At 50.9% G+C, this 16159-nt stretch overlaps 1 protein-coding gene across 1 annotated transcript in view; it reads left to right on the top strand.

The window, feature by feature from the left end:
* The window catches only part of PAPPA2 (pappalysin 2), an 88771-nt gene that overhangs the window by 55071 nt on the left and 17541 nt on the right, over positions 1-16159 (top strand). Inside the window, exons 14-19 of the mRNA XM_054515841.1 lie at positions 1535-1706; positions 3861-4038; positions 6362-6575; positions 12825-12993; positions 13749-13881; positions 14959-15068. Coding sequence (XP_054371816.1) covers positions 1535-1706; positions 3861-4038; positions 6362-6575; positions 12825-12993; positions 13749-13881; positions 14959-15068 — 976 coding nt within the window. The remainder of the gene's footprint in view (positions 1-1534; positions 1707-3860; positions 4039-6361; positions 6576-12824; positions 12994-13748; positions 13882-14958; positions 15069-16159) is intronic.

The raw sequence follows: 16159 nt of genomic DNA, 5'->3' as shown, positions 1-16159 counted from the left end.
CAGAGTCAACAGCACATTGCGTTCCCTTAACGTCTGCGTCGGCACCGATCTGGGCTTTTTTGGGGTTTGTTGTTTTTTTGTTTTTTGTGTGCATGTCTTTTGTGGTATTTCTAGCTCTGTGCATCCTTGGCTGGAAATGTTGAGTAAAGGCTGGAGGCAGAGGCCTCTGCCTCGCTGGGAGAAAGGCAGTGCCTGAAAACAGCAGCAGCCCTGTGCCAAGCAGGGAGCAGAGGAGAGCGAGGCATTCAGGTACAGCTCCCTCCCTTCTCTCCCCAGTTACTGCCTGGAGTGCAGCACCTCTGCCCCTGGCTGAGGAGGGCTGGCTGAGATCAGGTGCTGCATCTATATCACTTGGTAATAGATAAAGCCAGACTGGTGGATAACCAGGGCATGGGAGCTGTTGTACTGCTCTATGTCTTTTCCTAATTCCATCTCAAGTAATTAATCAATGGGCTGCATTTCACTGATGGAGATCACAACCCTTTGACCCACACTGGTTCTCATTATGGAATTGTGATGCTTAAATAATCAGTATCTAATGACTGCTCCTCAGTGGGAAGCTGCTGAAGTGAGGAGGCAGTGTGGGTGATGCATTGCAAACCAAGGAATGGATGATGCATTTCAAACTTTCCTGGCACCTCCTGTAACTTGCAGCAGTGCTGAGGGGCAGGTTATTCCTCCCTTAGCTACAGCTCACCTTGGTAGCCACAGCTGAGGCTGTAGAGCTGGACAGGCGTGTGTTGAGATGGTGCTGATCCCAAAGAGCCTGGCATGAGCATGCACAGGTTTGGGGTGCTGTGCTGGCCTGTGGGAAGAGCAGAGGTGCTGAAGGCCATCAGAGCAGAGGGGGAAGGTGACAGGAGTGGTGCTGGGGAGCCAGCTGTATATCTAACTTCTCCCTTCCACCACAGGCTGTGGTGTAGCTGTATGGATGTGAAGGGGGACTGCACAGGATCTGAAGAACATCTCATGGATTATCCCCTAATATTTGCAGAGGTTTCTTCTTAGCTTTCCTTGCAGCTGGAGAATCATCTGTGGATTCTCCAGTGTCCTATACAGAGTTTGACATACCTGATTCTAAAGGTATGCAAAGGTATTCCTTCTGCCTTCCCTCTCCTTGTCACCTCCCTCCTTTTGTTCTCTTGGTCTACCTGCAGTGAGCTCCCCTGTGGTGCTGGGCTGTGTGCACACTCTGGAGATAGAAGCTAGTGAAAGAATTTGCAGCAGCTGCCCTGAAACCTGTGTGCAGGGGGCACGAATTTTGGAATATTGTTGAGCTGTGCTTCCTCTCATCAGCTTGAAAGAGCACGGTGGCGGTTGGTGGGAAGGTGTGGGCTGGGGTTGGGATGAAGTCTCTGGCATCACTGTCAGGAGACTTCAAGCCTGGGAGAAGCTGTGAAGGATAGGTGAGCATCTCTAGGCATCTGTGACCTGCTGAGCATTCACTCCACACAAGTGCCACCTGGAGAGAGCCCTTCCTTGCTGAACTAGTCCTGGTATCCCTGGTTGATCCCTTGTCTGTTCTCCTCCACAGCTGTGCCCACGGTGTCTGTGTGGGATCAGGAACCTGCACACAGCCACTGCTTGCTCACGCTGCCACCCTCAACTGCAGCTCAGATGGCCCAGGGCACATGGTGTGTGCTGTCTCCTGTGAAAAGGGATTTGTCCTCCACTCCAGTGGTGGGAAGAGGCTGGGCTCCACGCAGGTGAGTGGCCTCAGGATGGCCCATGGGACCAAGACTTAGATAAAAAAGATTTAACAACCCTGAGGTGGTTGGAGAGAGCACAGAACACTTCGTTCCTCCAGCCCCAACCGTTTTGCTGCTTTCCCAGCTCAATGAAACTCCAGTTCTGGACCCCTGTGCTCATGGCTGGTGTTTCTGCTCTGGAGATCCCTCTCTTTCCCTTGCTGCAGTGCTAGTTCTCCCAGTCCAGTGTTGTCTGCAGAGCATAGCTCTGCCAGGCTGAAAGGTGCTGCAGGGCATGTCCCAAGTCAAGATGATGCACTCTAGCAGAAGGAGAGGTGGATATTTCTGCTCTCTAGATGGGCGTTGCTTGGAGGGTTAAACATCCCTGGGATGTTTTCTCTCTTAAAGCTGAAGTTAGTGGCTCAGGAAAAAATGAAGTCATTGCAGAGCAACTATATTTAGAGGCAGCTGAGAGCATGGAGAGCTTTTCTTCCTTTGTGTTGTGTTGCAATAATGGCACAGAGGTCACCGTGAAAGAGTTTGTCCCACTCTCCAGAGGGTTGGGGGTTACCTCATAAAAGCCAGGAGCCAGCACATCTCTTAGCTATTGACTGAGGAGACCTGGGATGATGTGTCCTTGGGAACTGAGCTGCCTTGGTCCAGGAACTCACCTTGGCAGGGGGGTAGGCACACAGTGTCCTGTCCTTGGGCTGTTTCTGGAGGGGGGAACAGGAGTCTCTGGGGCTGAGCTGGTCTTACATGCCAGACTGAGTGAGGGCACGAACTTGCTTGGGGCAGACAGACAAAAGTGAGTTGGGCTGTGTCAGGAAGGTGACATTTCCTCTCCTTGGAGATCTGCTTATGACACCTGGCAGGCAGGTTCCCTGTGCTGCAGTGTTGGCCAGAGGAGAGGTGGACACTGGGAAGTGCAGTAGGGCAGCTGGAGGTGCACTGCTCATCGCTGGGAGTTGTTAATTATATGGCCACTGGGTCTGTGGGCCAAGGCCTGCCCAGGGAAAACAAAATGTTTCCATTCTCCGAAATGAAACCGCACAGAATGAATGTGCCTGGGGTGGCAGCTTTCCTGTGTCTGGCAGTGAGATGGGAAACTTCTGAACAGTTTTACCAAGTGGCTGTCACAGCAGAGGGCAACTTGCAAGGGCCTTGCCCTGAGCCCTCCTGTAGTATTACAGTGATGTCTGGCTTGTAACCCTATTTAGGCAAATGCACACAGCTCTTCTCCTGAGCTCCTCTCCAGCTCGTTCAGATACACTTGGGAGAGCCAGACTCAAATTTAGTGATGTCCTTCAGAGCTACCACAGCTAGGTTCAACCAAAACGTGCTGGTTGCAATGATAGGTCATATGTTCAGCTGCACCAGCAGTGTGACTGTACCATCCATGAAGGGACATCAGGAACATTGGTCTGCAGCCCCTGGCTGAGGGCTGCTGGGCTGGGATTTGCAGTTTGGGAATGGAAATCATAGAACAGTCGGGGTTGGAAGGGACCTTTAACAAATCACTTAGTCCAACCCCCTCCTATTGTGGCCAGGAACACCTTCCACTAAACCAGGTTGCTCATAGCAAACCATCATCCACCACTCAATTTTGATGAAGTCTGTAGCACGTGTTGACCATATTCAGTGGTGGGACCATGGTGATTTTTGATCTTGGGCAGTTCTGAGTAAGAAGAGCTGTACAATTAGGATTTGTAAATGAGGTTATATGATTTCATTGGGGTCTGTGGGCTGAGGCATGAGGGAATTGGTACATTTAGGGAAAAACAATCAACAGAAGAGCTCTCTGACAACAGTTGAAGTAAAACTTGATCTTTTCGAGGAGGAAATTGCAGCACATCCAGCTGAAAATAACTTAGCTCAAGAGGTTGACTTTCCTTTTATCCCTAATGGGGGCTGGTACCACCCAGACAATGTAGCATGCACAGTGCCTGGATTGTTACCCCAAGGCACATTTCCTGCTCTCACACCCCACGCATCTCCCTGTGAACTGGTCAGGGCTTTGTGATTCGCTGTCCAGAGTGGGGAGAAAGGTGGAGGAAAAATGTTTGAGCACTCTCCTCATCCTGAACCCTGATTGGACCTTTCTGCTGTGGTGGCACAGCCATAGATCAAAGCTCTCCTCAGGAGTCTGATGGAGCTTTGCTTTTTCTGCAGCAGGAGGTGGTGCTGACGTGCAGCTGGGGACAGTGGGACAGATCTGTGACTTGTGACCCTGTTGACTGCCGTGTCCCTGACCAGTCCCACGTGTACTATGCCGAGTTCTCCTGCCCTGTGGGGACCACCTACCTGCAGAGATGCTCCTTCTCCTGCATCCCCCCAGCCAAGCTTCAAGGTATGGTCTGGAGTGTCAAGACATTTAACCACCCTTTTTGATGCCACATTTCCATGCCCGTCCAAGCAGTTCAAACAGAATTTGGAATTTCTCACTTATCGTGGATTTGCCAGCTGGATGAGTTCTTGAGATACTTCCCAAAATGATGGGTATCCCTCCCCCTGGAACAGAGACATCCTAGTGTGAGGATAATTCCCTCTGACTCCCATCCCTTGGCAGGCAGCCCTAATCCATCCACCTCAGGGTGTAGTGATGTCCTCTCCTGATAACTGGTCCAGCCTCCAGTATTACAGTGATGGAGACAAGAAACATGCAGGCAGACAGAGAGAACTTCAGAGAGCCAGCAGTGGCTCTGTGCCTGGTGGCTGTGGGGAAGCCTGTGGTTCAGGGGGCTGGGGCTGTATAAAGCCATAGAGACTGATGCCCACAGCTGTAGAGCAGTCTGGGAGATGGTCACCACCCAGACACACCATGGCCTGGCTTTCATTCTGACGACTCCATCAGTAGCCACAGGAATTTTTTAGGCCAAGTAGGAGAAAGAGAGCTACTGTTCTGTCTGTGCAAGGGCTGAGCTGGATGGGATTTCAGGGGTAATTGCCTTGACAGCTTCAAGCATTGGGACTTTGTGAGTTTCCACCAGTGCCTCTGTTCTGAAAAAATCACATACAACAAATCATTTTAATGGGTGCCCTATTTATGGAGACATTTATAGCTGAAATGTATGAGAATTGTTTACTTATTGTAAAAGAAAAAACCTTAAATCTAAGGATCAAAAGCTGCAGAGAATTAAGGTCCCATTTCATGACAGGGAGGATGGTGGCAGATCCCCAGAGTGGGCAGATCAATGGGTAGCACGCAAATGCCAACAACACAAATTCTGCATGAACTGATGCCCATTGCCTTGGGTTGGTCAACTGAGGCAGAGCTTTAATCTGATCTTGCACTCACAGCTGCCTCTTGGTCCTGCTGCAGTCCCTGGGAGTTTGCCATGGGCTCCCTCCGTGGGAAGGGGTCCCCCCATGGGCCCCTGGGTGCCTTCCAGCATGATGGATGGAGGTGCTCAGCCAAGGCTGCCAAGCCATGGGGGTAAACTCTTGGAGTCCAGCTGACACAACTGAGCCACTGAGGCAGGGACATGCTCTATGCTTGCTCCCTCCAAAGACTTGCATCCTTACAAGCAAGCTGTCAGTGCCATCAAATGCTGAGTAGGCAAGGAAAGGATGATGTGGCTGTGTGGCTCTTGGAGGTGGGAGATGACCCCTGGCAGCCTTGACCCATCAGGAACACAGGCGCTGAGTAGAGATGTGATCTTGTCCCTGGCCCAAAAGTGTTTCTGTAAAAAGAAAGGGATGCTTGAAGGAACTGTAGAGCAGCCTGGCTGCACCACAAACATGCTGATCCAAACCTCTCATTAGGAATAGTCCCATTCACTCCAATCCAGCTTTTTTCCTTGCTCATCAGTTCCCAATGAACTATCCATCATCCAATCCATCATCCACACCATGTAGGTGATGTAGTCCTGGGCACTTCTTGCAGGCATCCAGAGCTGTGCAGTTTTGGCCCCCCATTTAGCTGTGTCTATCAGGAACAGCAAAGAGCTGGGCTGTAATACTCAACCCAAACCTGTAATGATGGGTGCTTTGAATTCCCAGTCACACCAGTGAATCCTCCCACACCTGTCCTTGTGGCATTTTTCATCCTTCTGACTCTCAGGTTGCCCAGAGAGGTGATGGATTCCCCATCCCTGGAAACATTGAAAGTCAGGTTGGGCAGGGCTCTGAGCTACCTGACCTGGTGGAAGATGTCCCTGTCCATGGCAGAGGGAGGTTGGACTAGATGTGCTTTAAAGGTCCTTTCCAGCCCAAACCATTCCATGATTCTATGATCTTACACTGCATCTGTAGTAGGCTATGACAGCTTGATCAGCATAGCTGAGGACAAGCTGCAAAAAGCCCTTGGGGAGGATGAAGGGGCTGAACTAAACATGACAGAGCTGTCCTACACTAAGGCCCATGGCTGTCCTGAGGCACCATGAAAGAGGGCAATTTTAAGGGAAAGATCTGGGGAGATTTGCAGAACCCAAGATCCTTTCTCCAGCCTCTAGAAGTTGACCCTGCCATAGTTTTGTCTGCATTCAAGAATTTTCTGCTACAGCCTGGCCAAGCAGGCAATGGAGTCCACAGCCTTTGTGTTTGTTGCCCCTTTTGATATCTGTGCACTCTTGTACACGGTTGTACACAGTTGCCTTGAGCTCCCATCAGCAGTTCTCCATTCCTGGCTGAAATGTAACCCCATACACACTCTGCTTCTCTTTTGGGGTCAGGAACAAACCAGTGGCTCACCTGCCTGGAGGATGGTCTCTGGTCCCTGCCCGAAGCCTTCTGCAAGCTGGAGTGCGAGGCGCCTCCCGCCGTGGCCAACGCCAAGCTCCTGGTGCCGCGGTGCCTGCAGGGCAGCCACGACGTGGGCTCAGTCTGTCGCTACAAGTGCAAGCCCGGCTACCACGTGGCCGAGAGCACAGCAGACAAGCCTAAGAAGTAAGTCTGTGGCAGGTCTGTTGTCACCATTTCTTTCCTCCTCCCAGTGTGTGCAAGGAGCAGAGGTGACGGGACGCTGGCAGTCTTGAAGACCTGGCTTGATAGGTGATAGAGAGCAGAGCAGCTTGCTCTGATCACACAGATTTCTTGAAATACAAGAGGCATTCCCTGGTCTAGGTGAACCTGGTGGGAACAAGGTGCTGTTGCATACATGAGTGTGTTAAGTACTTTAACCTGAAACAAGCAGATCTTCCTGTGCACCTCAATGTATTTGTCACTCTGTGAAAGTTAAGCAGTAAATTGTTTGTGGAATCCCAGGTAATTAGACATTTACAAGATGTTGGCAGATTCCTGGAGCTTCTGTCTTTCCTAGAAGTGATAAAACATGGAACAGAGGCACTGCAAGAATGAATGGCTGCCTTCTGTCAGGGTTAACATCTCACCCGCTGTGCCTCTTGGCTAAATTTAATATCTCCAGCATTGGCATTTCAATGGGAGAAGATTTTTTCCTGATGCTTCGGGGAAAAATTCCTGGTGGTTCACTAGCCCTGCTCTCAGCCAGTATCTTGATGCTGGGGGATAAAGCAGCATTTTGTGTGTGACTCCTCCAGCCAAAGTCCCCATTGGGTTTGGTCACTAAAGATTCCTTGGCACTGGCTGGGTCCTCCCCAGAGTCTTGATTCTAGCCCAGATCAGGTAATTATGTGTTAATTGTTTAATGCCCCCTTCCAGTTTTAATTGGATGCAGACTTCATCTCTTCTTTGCTCTGGGGTAGAGTTGTTGTGTAGTGGGAAGCAGTTGCCAAATTTCTTGCCTAGTAATGAAGGAAGTGGTTTCTGTAAACAGCTTTTCACAGTGTTAGGAGCATTTCTTGGGCCAAAGGGAACTGAGCAAATGATTATTATGGCAGCAATCACATGGACTGCTTTGCAAACTCTAGAGCAGCTTTTGTGCCTGTGGCGCTTCAGGCACTGGGCATTCAAACAGATCCACTCAGCTTGCAGAGTGAGGCCCCCTCTGTCCTGCTGCAGCAACTGCTGGTGAAAATGATGACCCCTGGGAGATCTTGAGGCTCCTCTGATGTGTGAGTAACTTCCATATGGGTCTGAGCAGCCTGTGAGACAAGTCAAGGAAAATCATGTGAAGCGGTTTACATTTTCATAGCAATGCATGTTGACATTGTGTTTTCCCCTTTGCAATTGTCACTGCTGCTATTTCATCAGACATCTCTGATGGTGGAATGCAAAAACCACAGTAGCGAAACCAGAAAAAGTATTGCTTTCCTATCATGCAGATTAACTCCTAGGTGAGTGGCCCAGCCCAAGCAAAAACCTTTCCTTGGGCTTGTAAATGTCATTTTACTGTCTCATCAGGAGCTCTTGGTGACTCTCAGTATGAGTACAAACCTCTTGGTGTGGTGTAGCAGCTCTTAGCCATTAAGTCAGTTCCTGGACTGCTGGAAATCCTTCTGGTATCTCAGCCCTGGCAAGGAGAGGGTGGGAGTTGCCAGAGTGAGAGGTTGATTTCTTTGATCATTCCAGTTTTGGAGAAAGGGAGGTGCTGGGGAGCTCTGGAAGCAACCAGCTCTGGTGAGGTGCAGGTTCCTGATGTGCTCAGTCTGAGCTGGTGGATATCAGGTTTTTAGGGTCTTCTTCTGTGTCTCTGAGTTCAGAAAACTGAGTTCTTTATCTATTGTCTCCTGTTGTCCACCAACCCAGCAAGCACAAACCTTACTAAAGGATTTAGTGCAATGCAGGTGTGGAGGTACATAAAGAAGCAAGACTCTTTATGTGTGCTACATATTTGACAAAAGTCAAACATAATCTGTGACTGACACTGAAGATTCCTCATGCCCACTAACTAGCTCACCCTTGGAAATACAGTCAGGCTTCCTTTGAATTATTCTTCTAGCTCTAGCTTTGCTCCTCATGTGGAGTTGCCCACCTTATGCAGGCCTGAGCCTCTTTGGGATCCAGCTGTCTCCATGCCAGTGAAGATAATCTTGGACACAGATGTTCATGCAATTGCCTCACTTCTATTTTTTATTTGAATTTTACTGCAGGAGCAGTAAGGATGCTTAGAAGGGGCTGAGGACATAGTTGAAATTAATTTCCCATAGTTTAAGTGAAAGAGAAAGGGGATGAAGAAATCAGTTGTCCCAGAGATGCTTTTGTCTGTTAACCTGGGTGAGAAAAGGCCCTTGGGAAATCACTGCTTGTCAACAAGGGTTCCTTGAGGAAATACTGATTGTGTAATCAAGATCCTGCCAGAAAGCTGCTGCCTTCCTGCTGGCAGGTTCATCTGACTGACAGTGCTGACATGAAGGGTAAAGCTGCTTTGCCTCTTCCTAAAGGAGATCTGTTAGCCTGGAGAGGCTCCCAGCTGCCAGGCTACTTCATTTCTAATTCCAGGGTAAGGTAACAAGGGGAACTTAAAATACACATTTGTGCTTTGTGATGGGAGCTTTCTGGATTTAGGCAGAACCTGTGCCATGGCAGTACCAAACCAACACCTGGATCACACAAAGATATGAACTGTCAAGGAGAAATGTTCAGCATCACCCAGAGCTGTAACAGTGAAAAGTGCTGGCCTGAAAGCCAGGGGTCAGATGCTTTGGGGGAAAGAGCATCACCCCCACAGTGCTCCTTGCTGTTGCTTCCAGCATGAAGTGCCATCTGAAGCAGATCTCTGACAGGAACAGACAAGATGGATGGGGCTTGGAGAAACTTGGTCTAGTAGAAAGTGTCTCTGTCCATGGCAGGGGGGTTGAAACAAGGTGATCTTTAAGGTCCCTTCCAACCCAAAACAATTCCATGATTGTGTGATTGTGCTCCTTTAAGGAGCACTCTGATGTTGAGAGGACACTCTCAGTTTGGGGATCTAAAAGGTCAGACCCTTCAGGGGACTTGTTTCACTTGCCAGATGTGGGATGATTCCTTGGAGAGAAGAGATTTGGAGATCTCAAAGCTGCCTTTGTGAGGGGTTGAGCTCCTTCTGCTAGCTTGAGGGAATGAAGCAAAGAACCACTTTGGTATTTTAAGGCAGATTTGAAAGTCTCAGCCTGCATTTTGACCAGAGATCAAGGGAGCCCAGCAGAGTCCTCAGTCAGCTTCTATGGAGATGTCAGCCCCTCTTCCCTCTCTCTCTGTTTATAAACAGCAGAGACCATGGAAGAAGGAGAGGAGGTGGGAGAATGTGGAGGAGAAACTGGGGACTGGAAACAAAACAAAGTTCACAGCAGGGCATGCAGGACAGCCTAATCCAGGAGCACCAGGCACACGTGTGGTGGGCACAAAGGCACTCCCTGCCTCTGCCTGTATCTGGCCCCTTCCAGATAAAGGACAAACACATACAGCTGTGGGAGCCAAGGAGCCAGGTGAAGAAAACCCAGGCTGTCAACCAGGTTCCTGTCATTTCCACCTCTAAGATTTTTGAGTATTTACAGCCCAGGTTGTCCAGGCTGTTTGGAGGGAGCACAGCAATGGAGGGTCCTACAGGCTGGTGTAGCTTTCTTTGAATTTACTGACAAATCTGTCTCCTTTCCCCCTATTCTGTTTGAAGCCATCAGTCTCCTGCCATGGGAGATGAGGCTTTAGGCTCATTTGTCACCATTCCTGCACAGCAAACCCACTCCCCCCAAGCTGGCTGCCTCAGAAGATGGCTGGATCCCTGCATCTTCAGCTCCTGGAGCTGGGCATGTGCTTGTGTCTTCACCTCAGATGCAGCCCTTGCTGGCCTCAAACATCTCCCTTGCCTCCTCTGTCCATTAGGCTTGCCTGGTTGGAGGGCTGACTCTGATTTTCCTGGCTTCCTTGTTAATCCTCAAGAAGTGCCACTAACCCAGATCAGAAGAAGTTGCAGGATGGGAGGGGGCCCAGAAATGTCAAGATCCTGTGAAGTTGTGTGCATTTATGTATATACCTTTTTTTTTTTTTTTAAAGCCTCTCCTTTCCCTTCAGTTCATGCTCCTGCATGAACTGCTTATTTCACATATGTGGGAGTGATCCACACCCCACCCTCTACCCTGGGGTCAGCCTGGGCTGTGTTTGAAGTCCCTGGATGGATGGGTTGAGCATCCACAGCAAGGTGGTCTGGAGGGGTGTGCAGGTTTGGGGGGAGGTGTGAGAGGCCATACATGGCCTGGCTCTGACACCACATCAAAACGAGGAGCCCCTGTGAGGATGATGGGGCTGCAAACCACAGCCTGCACCTGAGCAAACTGCAGCTGCCACAGCGTGTCCTCCTCAGGCCTGACCCATCTCCCCAGGCCTCCCTGGGCACAGGGCCCCTGCCATGACCTGGAGAGCAACAGGGAGATGCAGTGCCAGTGAAAAGCCATGTGTGGCTGGCATGCTCCTGGTCTTTAAAGGAGTTTGCTCAGTGCCTGAGGGATTGCTGTCACAGTTTGTTTCTACCTCCATAACCCCCAGTGCTTTACCCCTTCCAAGTCCTGCAGCTGGATCACACCCTGTGAGCCAGGAAGCTCAAGAAGGGGAAAATGCTGCTTGTGGAGCTGGACATCCAACATGGATTAGTACCTCTTGGCATGTGCCTTTGCTTACCTTTAAACTTGGGCAGGGCAAAGCATTCAGTCAGATTCGGGAGAAGGCAAAGTCTCATGGGGGCATCTTTGCAAGGCAGGGACTATCATCCTCATGGAAGGGAAGGCAAACAAGGAAGTCAAAGGAGGAATGGACTGAAACCACAGATGCCTACAATGGAATCCAGTCCCTTTACCTCATCAGCTTTCCAAAATACTTCATAGCTACAGTTCCCTTAGTTAATTCAAGGCTGCTGCTGTAGGAGCAATGTTGCAGCAACCCTCACTGCTCAGGTGCTCACACCACAACCATCCTCACTTCCCAGGTGGGCTGGAGGGAAGATTTGTGCAGAGCTCTGTGCCAGTGGACTTGCTGCATCCCATTCCCTACCCTGCCTGCCTGTGTTACCTGCTGGAGCCTGCATTCACCTTGGGAGGAACCCACTGTCCCTTTATACAGTCTTGAGAGAAAACAGATCCCTGATTTCTGAAGGGAGAAGGGGACTCTCCAAGAGCTGCAAATATTTTAAAACACCAGAATGCTGCAAAAACCTCTAAAATGTCTCATCCAGGAGTTCCAGCAGAAATCTGACAGGGAACATCCCTGGTCTGGCAGCAGGATGCAGATGGGGTCCCCTTGCTTCTCCAGGCTGTGTGACCCTGTACCATGTGTGGAGGCACAGCTGGGTGGCCCCACACAATGTCATGACCCTGCTCCAGGTGTTAAGGGGCACATGGGTGGCCCCACACTCTGTCTGCTGCCTCTCAGAACAAGGGGCAATTTAGTGCCTTCCCCCAGGGGTTCCTCTAACCCCTGGCAGCCCCCTCACATACCTGTGGCAGGCCATAAACTCCCTAACGTGGCCTGGAGCCCTGCCTGCTGGCACCCATAGAGGGAGAGGGCAGGGGCAGGCACTGGAGTGGGCTGTCTAGTAAAGGAGGACAGGAGTGGGGAGAAAAGCCTCCTTAAGGATGGAGCCATCAGCTTTGGCTCAGGTAAAGCCCATCAGGGCAGTGATGTGTCCTCTGCAGGGAGAGCAGTCCTTGGCCAGCCTGATGCCTCAGCAGTTTTGATGCCTCTGTGTAAAAGATGTGGTGTCTCTATCACTGCCAGGGACAGTGAAAAGTGGGTGGGCTCTGCTCCTGGACTTTTTCTTTCTTTCTTTTCTTGGCAAGTAGCTCATGTTTTAGCAGCATAGGGTGGTACTGGTCTGCTGCAGCCCCTTGGCCAGAGCAGGATTGACAGATCTGGCTGGAGTACAAAGAGGAGCCTCAGGAGCAGCTGGGCACAGGCCAGAGGATTTACTGGTGGAGGCAAACTCCATCCAGCAAAGTATGCAGCTACTGGCTGGGGGACAAAGCAGAGCAGGACCTGCAGGGACTGTGGGAAGGAAGGGTTTAGGGGCACCACAAGAGGTGAGGGGCAGTGGGGTGGTGAGTGCAAGGGAAATGCATCCAGTGCTCCTAGATCAGTACAATCTCACTAGGGAGGAGAAGAAAAGGTCCTGGTTAAGCATGGGGTGTCCCTTTGGAAGACATGCCCATGGTGAGGGATTGTACAGTATGGGAAAGTCCTACACAGGGTGGGCATGACTCTGCTCCAGGAGAGATATCTTCAGTCTGCTCCTGACATCTGTGGGATGCCTGGTGCAGCCAAGGAGCAGTGTTGGGGGTTCTGCAGGCCAGCCTGGTGTCTGTGTTTCCCCAGGAAGTTCCTGAAGGTGCAGTGCCTGGAGAGTGGGCAGTGGGAAGAGGGGCACTGTGTGCCCGTGGTCTGCCAGCCCCCGCCCCCCGTCTTCGAGGGCATGTACAACTGCACGCAGGGCTTCGAGCTGGACAGCCAGTGTGTGCTCAGCTGTGAGCAGCAGGGACAGCAGGTGAGTCTGGGGCAGGCACACACTGACCACACCTCGTGTTTCAGAGCAGCTACAAACTGCAGGGCTCCCTGTGCTCTGCTGTGCAGAGGGGCCCTGCAGCAGTTTGGCCCATCCCCAAGGCCAAAAACCCTTTTACCACCAAGAGCAGTCCCTCTACAAGCCCAAGGGTTGGTCTTGCAGTCCCTCTACAAGCCCAAGGGTTGGTCTTGCAGTCCCTCTACAAGCCCAAAGGCTGGTCTTTCTGGACCCCATACATGGCACAAGGTGCACCACTGCCTGGGGATGCTCACCTGCTCCCTGGAAAGCAGTGGTCCTAAGCAAGCTGGCTTATCTTGTGTCAACAGGGTCAGAAAGCATAAATAGAGGGTTTCCAGTAAGTTTTGGGAGCTGCTGTGAAAGCATTCGCTTGGGATGATGGGCAAGCTTGCTGCAGCACTTCTGCTCACCAAGGGGCTTCCTTGGGCATGGAGGCTGCTGCCTGCCTGCTCTTCCACCCAGCTATCAATGCTTGGAAAGGGGCTTGTCAAAAGAAGGGTGGCTGATTCCCTCTGGTGGGATCCAGCAGAAGCTGGGAAACAATTGCATTTCTGGTCAGTGCACATAGGCTGGGCCAGGTGGCTGCAGCCCAGCTGCCTTGGGGAGCTTTTCTCTGGACATTGGTGGGTGGGAGGGGTGTCCTTGCACAGTGCTCCCCCAGAGATGGGTGGTGGCCAGGCAGGGTGGGTAACGCCAGCTGCTCTCCCTCTGCTTTGCAGGTTCCCATCGTCTGCACTAAGGAGGGCTTGTGGACAGAGGAATTCAAACTGTGTGAGAGCTTGCAGGGCTCCTGCCCACCACCCCCAGAGCTGAACTTCGTGGAGTACAAGTGTGAGCAGGGGCATGGCATAGGTGAGGGCAGATGAAAACCAAACTTTTGTTGACTCAGTCATACCAGAGAGCTGATAGTCACAATAGACTATAGATAGACTCTCCCTGTACCAATCCCTAATTAACAGAAAAATTCCTGTTTTCTCTTCCATGATGTTTATAAACACAGAGCCAGGAAGGTTTTAGCCTTGTGCTCACCCTGGTTGCACTCTTGGGCAAGACCCAAATCTAAAGCTGTCTCCAGCATTAAGCATCTCTCTTTTCAGAAGCAGCAAGGGTTGTCTTGAGGGCAAACCCAGCTCTTTGCACTTTTTCCTGATCTGTAGCCCTCTATCTTTCCTGAGGTCTCTCCACTTGCTACCACTGCAGCTCTTTGCAGGGTTAATGTGACAAGTCCTAGATAAAAGCCATAAAAGCTGCAGTGACAATTGAGTGTAACAGGGCACTTTGACCAGAGGAGGGACCGCATCATCCATTTCTGTCTGCAGGACCTGGATGCTTTGAGCTTTCAGGAAAACCTGCAACACTCAGCCATGGTTGTTGTATCTGGTCTAGCATCCCACTGGGCAGGATGCTTCAGCTCAGCCCATATTACTCTGAAGCAAACACACCAGTCATCCCAGTCTGGTCCAATCAGGCTGAGGACAGTCTAATGTCAGGGACTACTGAGGTTTAGGATTAGGACTGGGATCCCACTTGTTTTTCCAAAGTGGTTTTTGCAGCTTTATTTCTTCCTGGGTTATGGGAAGGCAGTGGGAATTCTCTGTGGTAGAAAAATTAGAGAGATGCTTCTTAACAGGTCAGCAAACAGCGTATAACATCTAGGCCAGACTTATTTTCATGCTGGGTCCCATGTCCTGCCAACAAGGTTGGAATCTTTCTCTTTGGTTGTGTTTAGTTTTCCTCTCATCTGGGAGAAGAGAATTGAGCACATCTCCTGTAGGCTCTTGGATAATTGAGGATTTGGGGGAGGAATGGCTGTCTCAGGCTGGGAGATAAAGGGTCCTCTTTACATCTCTCTACCATCAGTGTGGCCTCCTACAGGACATTGATGCCTGCCTCCAGGTAAGGTCCTCAAGGCTCTCCTTCCTCCCACAGGTGCTGTGTGCATTCCTTCCTGTATCATTCCTCCCAGTGACCCTGTCATACTGCCCAAAAATGTCACTGCTGAGACAATGGATCACCGGCTGCAGCCCACCAGAGTCCAGGTAAAAGGGGGGAGGAATAATTCTAGCAGGGGGGTTGCTGGCAGCATAGAGAGGGAACCTCCCTCCCTCTCCATCTGGTGTTTTAACCCAAAATCTCTGCCTCAGGTAAAGAAGGGTAAGACTTGTAAAGACAAGCAGTGTATACCAAAGTTCAGCACAGTTATCAGCTCCCAAGCCAGCTTTCCAGGAATTGCATGATACCACAATATATGAAGTTTTAATGCAAGAATCCCACTGATTTTTCAGGATGTGCGGTGTGCCTAGACCTGTTAAGCTACTGTTTATTGTCAGCCAGTGTGCTGGGAGAGCAAAAGCTGCCTCTGGCACAGTGTAAGCCTGGGTCCCCACTTACCTGGCAGCAGAGATGCAATCCTAGGCAGGCATTTCCCTGCCAAGGAAGAGGCAGGGCGCTGTCAGCTGAAAGGTGTCTCCAGCTGCCAGGACCTGCTGGCCGGCTGGGTGCCTCTGCTGCTGGAACAGGGGAGCCTTTCCCTCCCCACTTCTTACTCATTTTGTAGGCAAAGCAGCTCAAATAGCTCAAATATTTTGGATCCTCGTGGCACGACTTTACCAAAAAGCAGCTCTGCCGGGGTAATATTTCTTAAAATAAAAACGAGATGTATAAGGAAGGAGGTGGAACAAAGAAAAGCAAACAATCTTCCCAGGAGCCAGTGCTCCCATCCAAATGCTTTCCCCTCCTCCTGGGAAGCCGCAGGAGGCCCAGCATCATGCCTGTGGATACTACTGTGCACTGCCTTGAATCAGGCCCGCGGCTGCCGGGGGGGCGAGGATGCCTGGGGCATGTGGGATGGTGAAGCACGAGCCTTGGAAGGAGTCCTTGCCTTTGAGGGATCGCATGGCTTGGCCCGTTGAGGCAGTGGTGTTCAGCTTCCCTTTCACCACCACTGCAGGCTTTCGTGCAAGGGAGGCATTTTGCAGAGAGGAGACACTATTTTAAGAAGGAGCTCTGTCCTTTGCCAGGAGCTCTCTCTCCTAGACCATCTTGTTTTCCTCTCTGTCCTGGCTTCTGTCTCCGCTCCCCACTTGGCTCCCCCAAGCCTCCAACAGTTTGCTGTTCCCAGGAGCTGCCA

Source organism: Molothrus ater, chromosome 9 (genome assembly GCF_012460135.2).
Source record: "Molothrus ater isolate BHLD 08-10-18 breed brown headed cowbird chromosome 9, BPBGC_Mater_1.1, whole genome shotgun sequence".
Classification (NCBI taxonomy): Eukaryota; Metazoa; Chordata; class Aves; order Passeriformes; family Icteridae; genus Molothrus; species Molothrus ater.
This window is presented reverse-complemented; position numbering and strand designations above follow the sequence as displayed.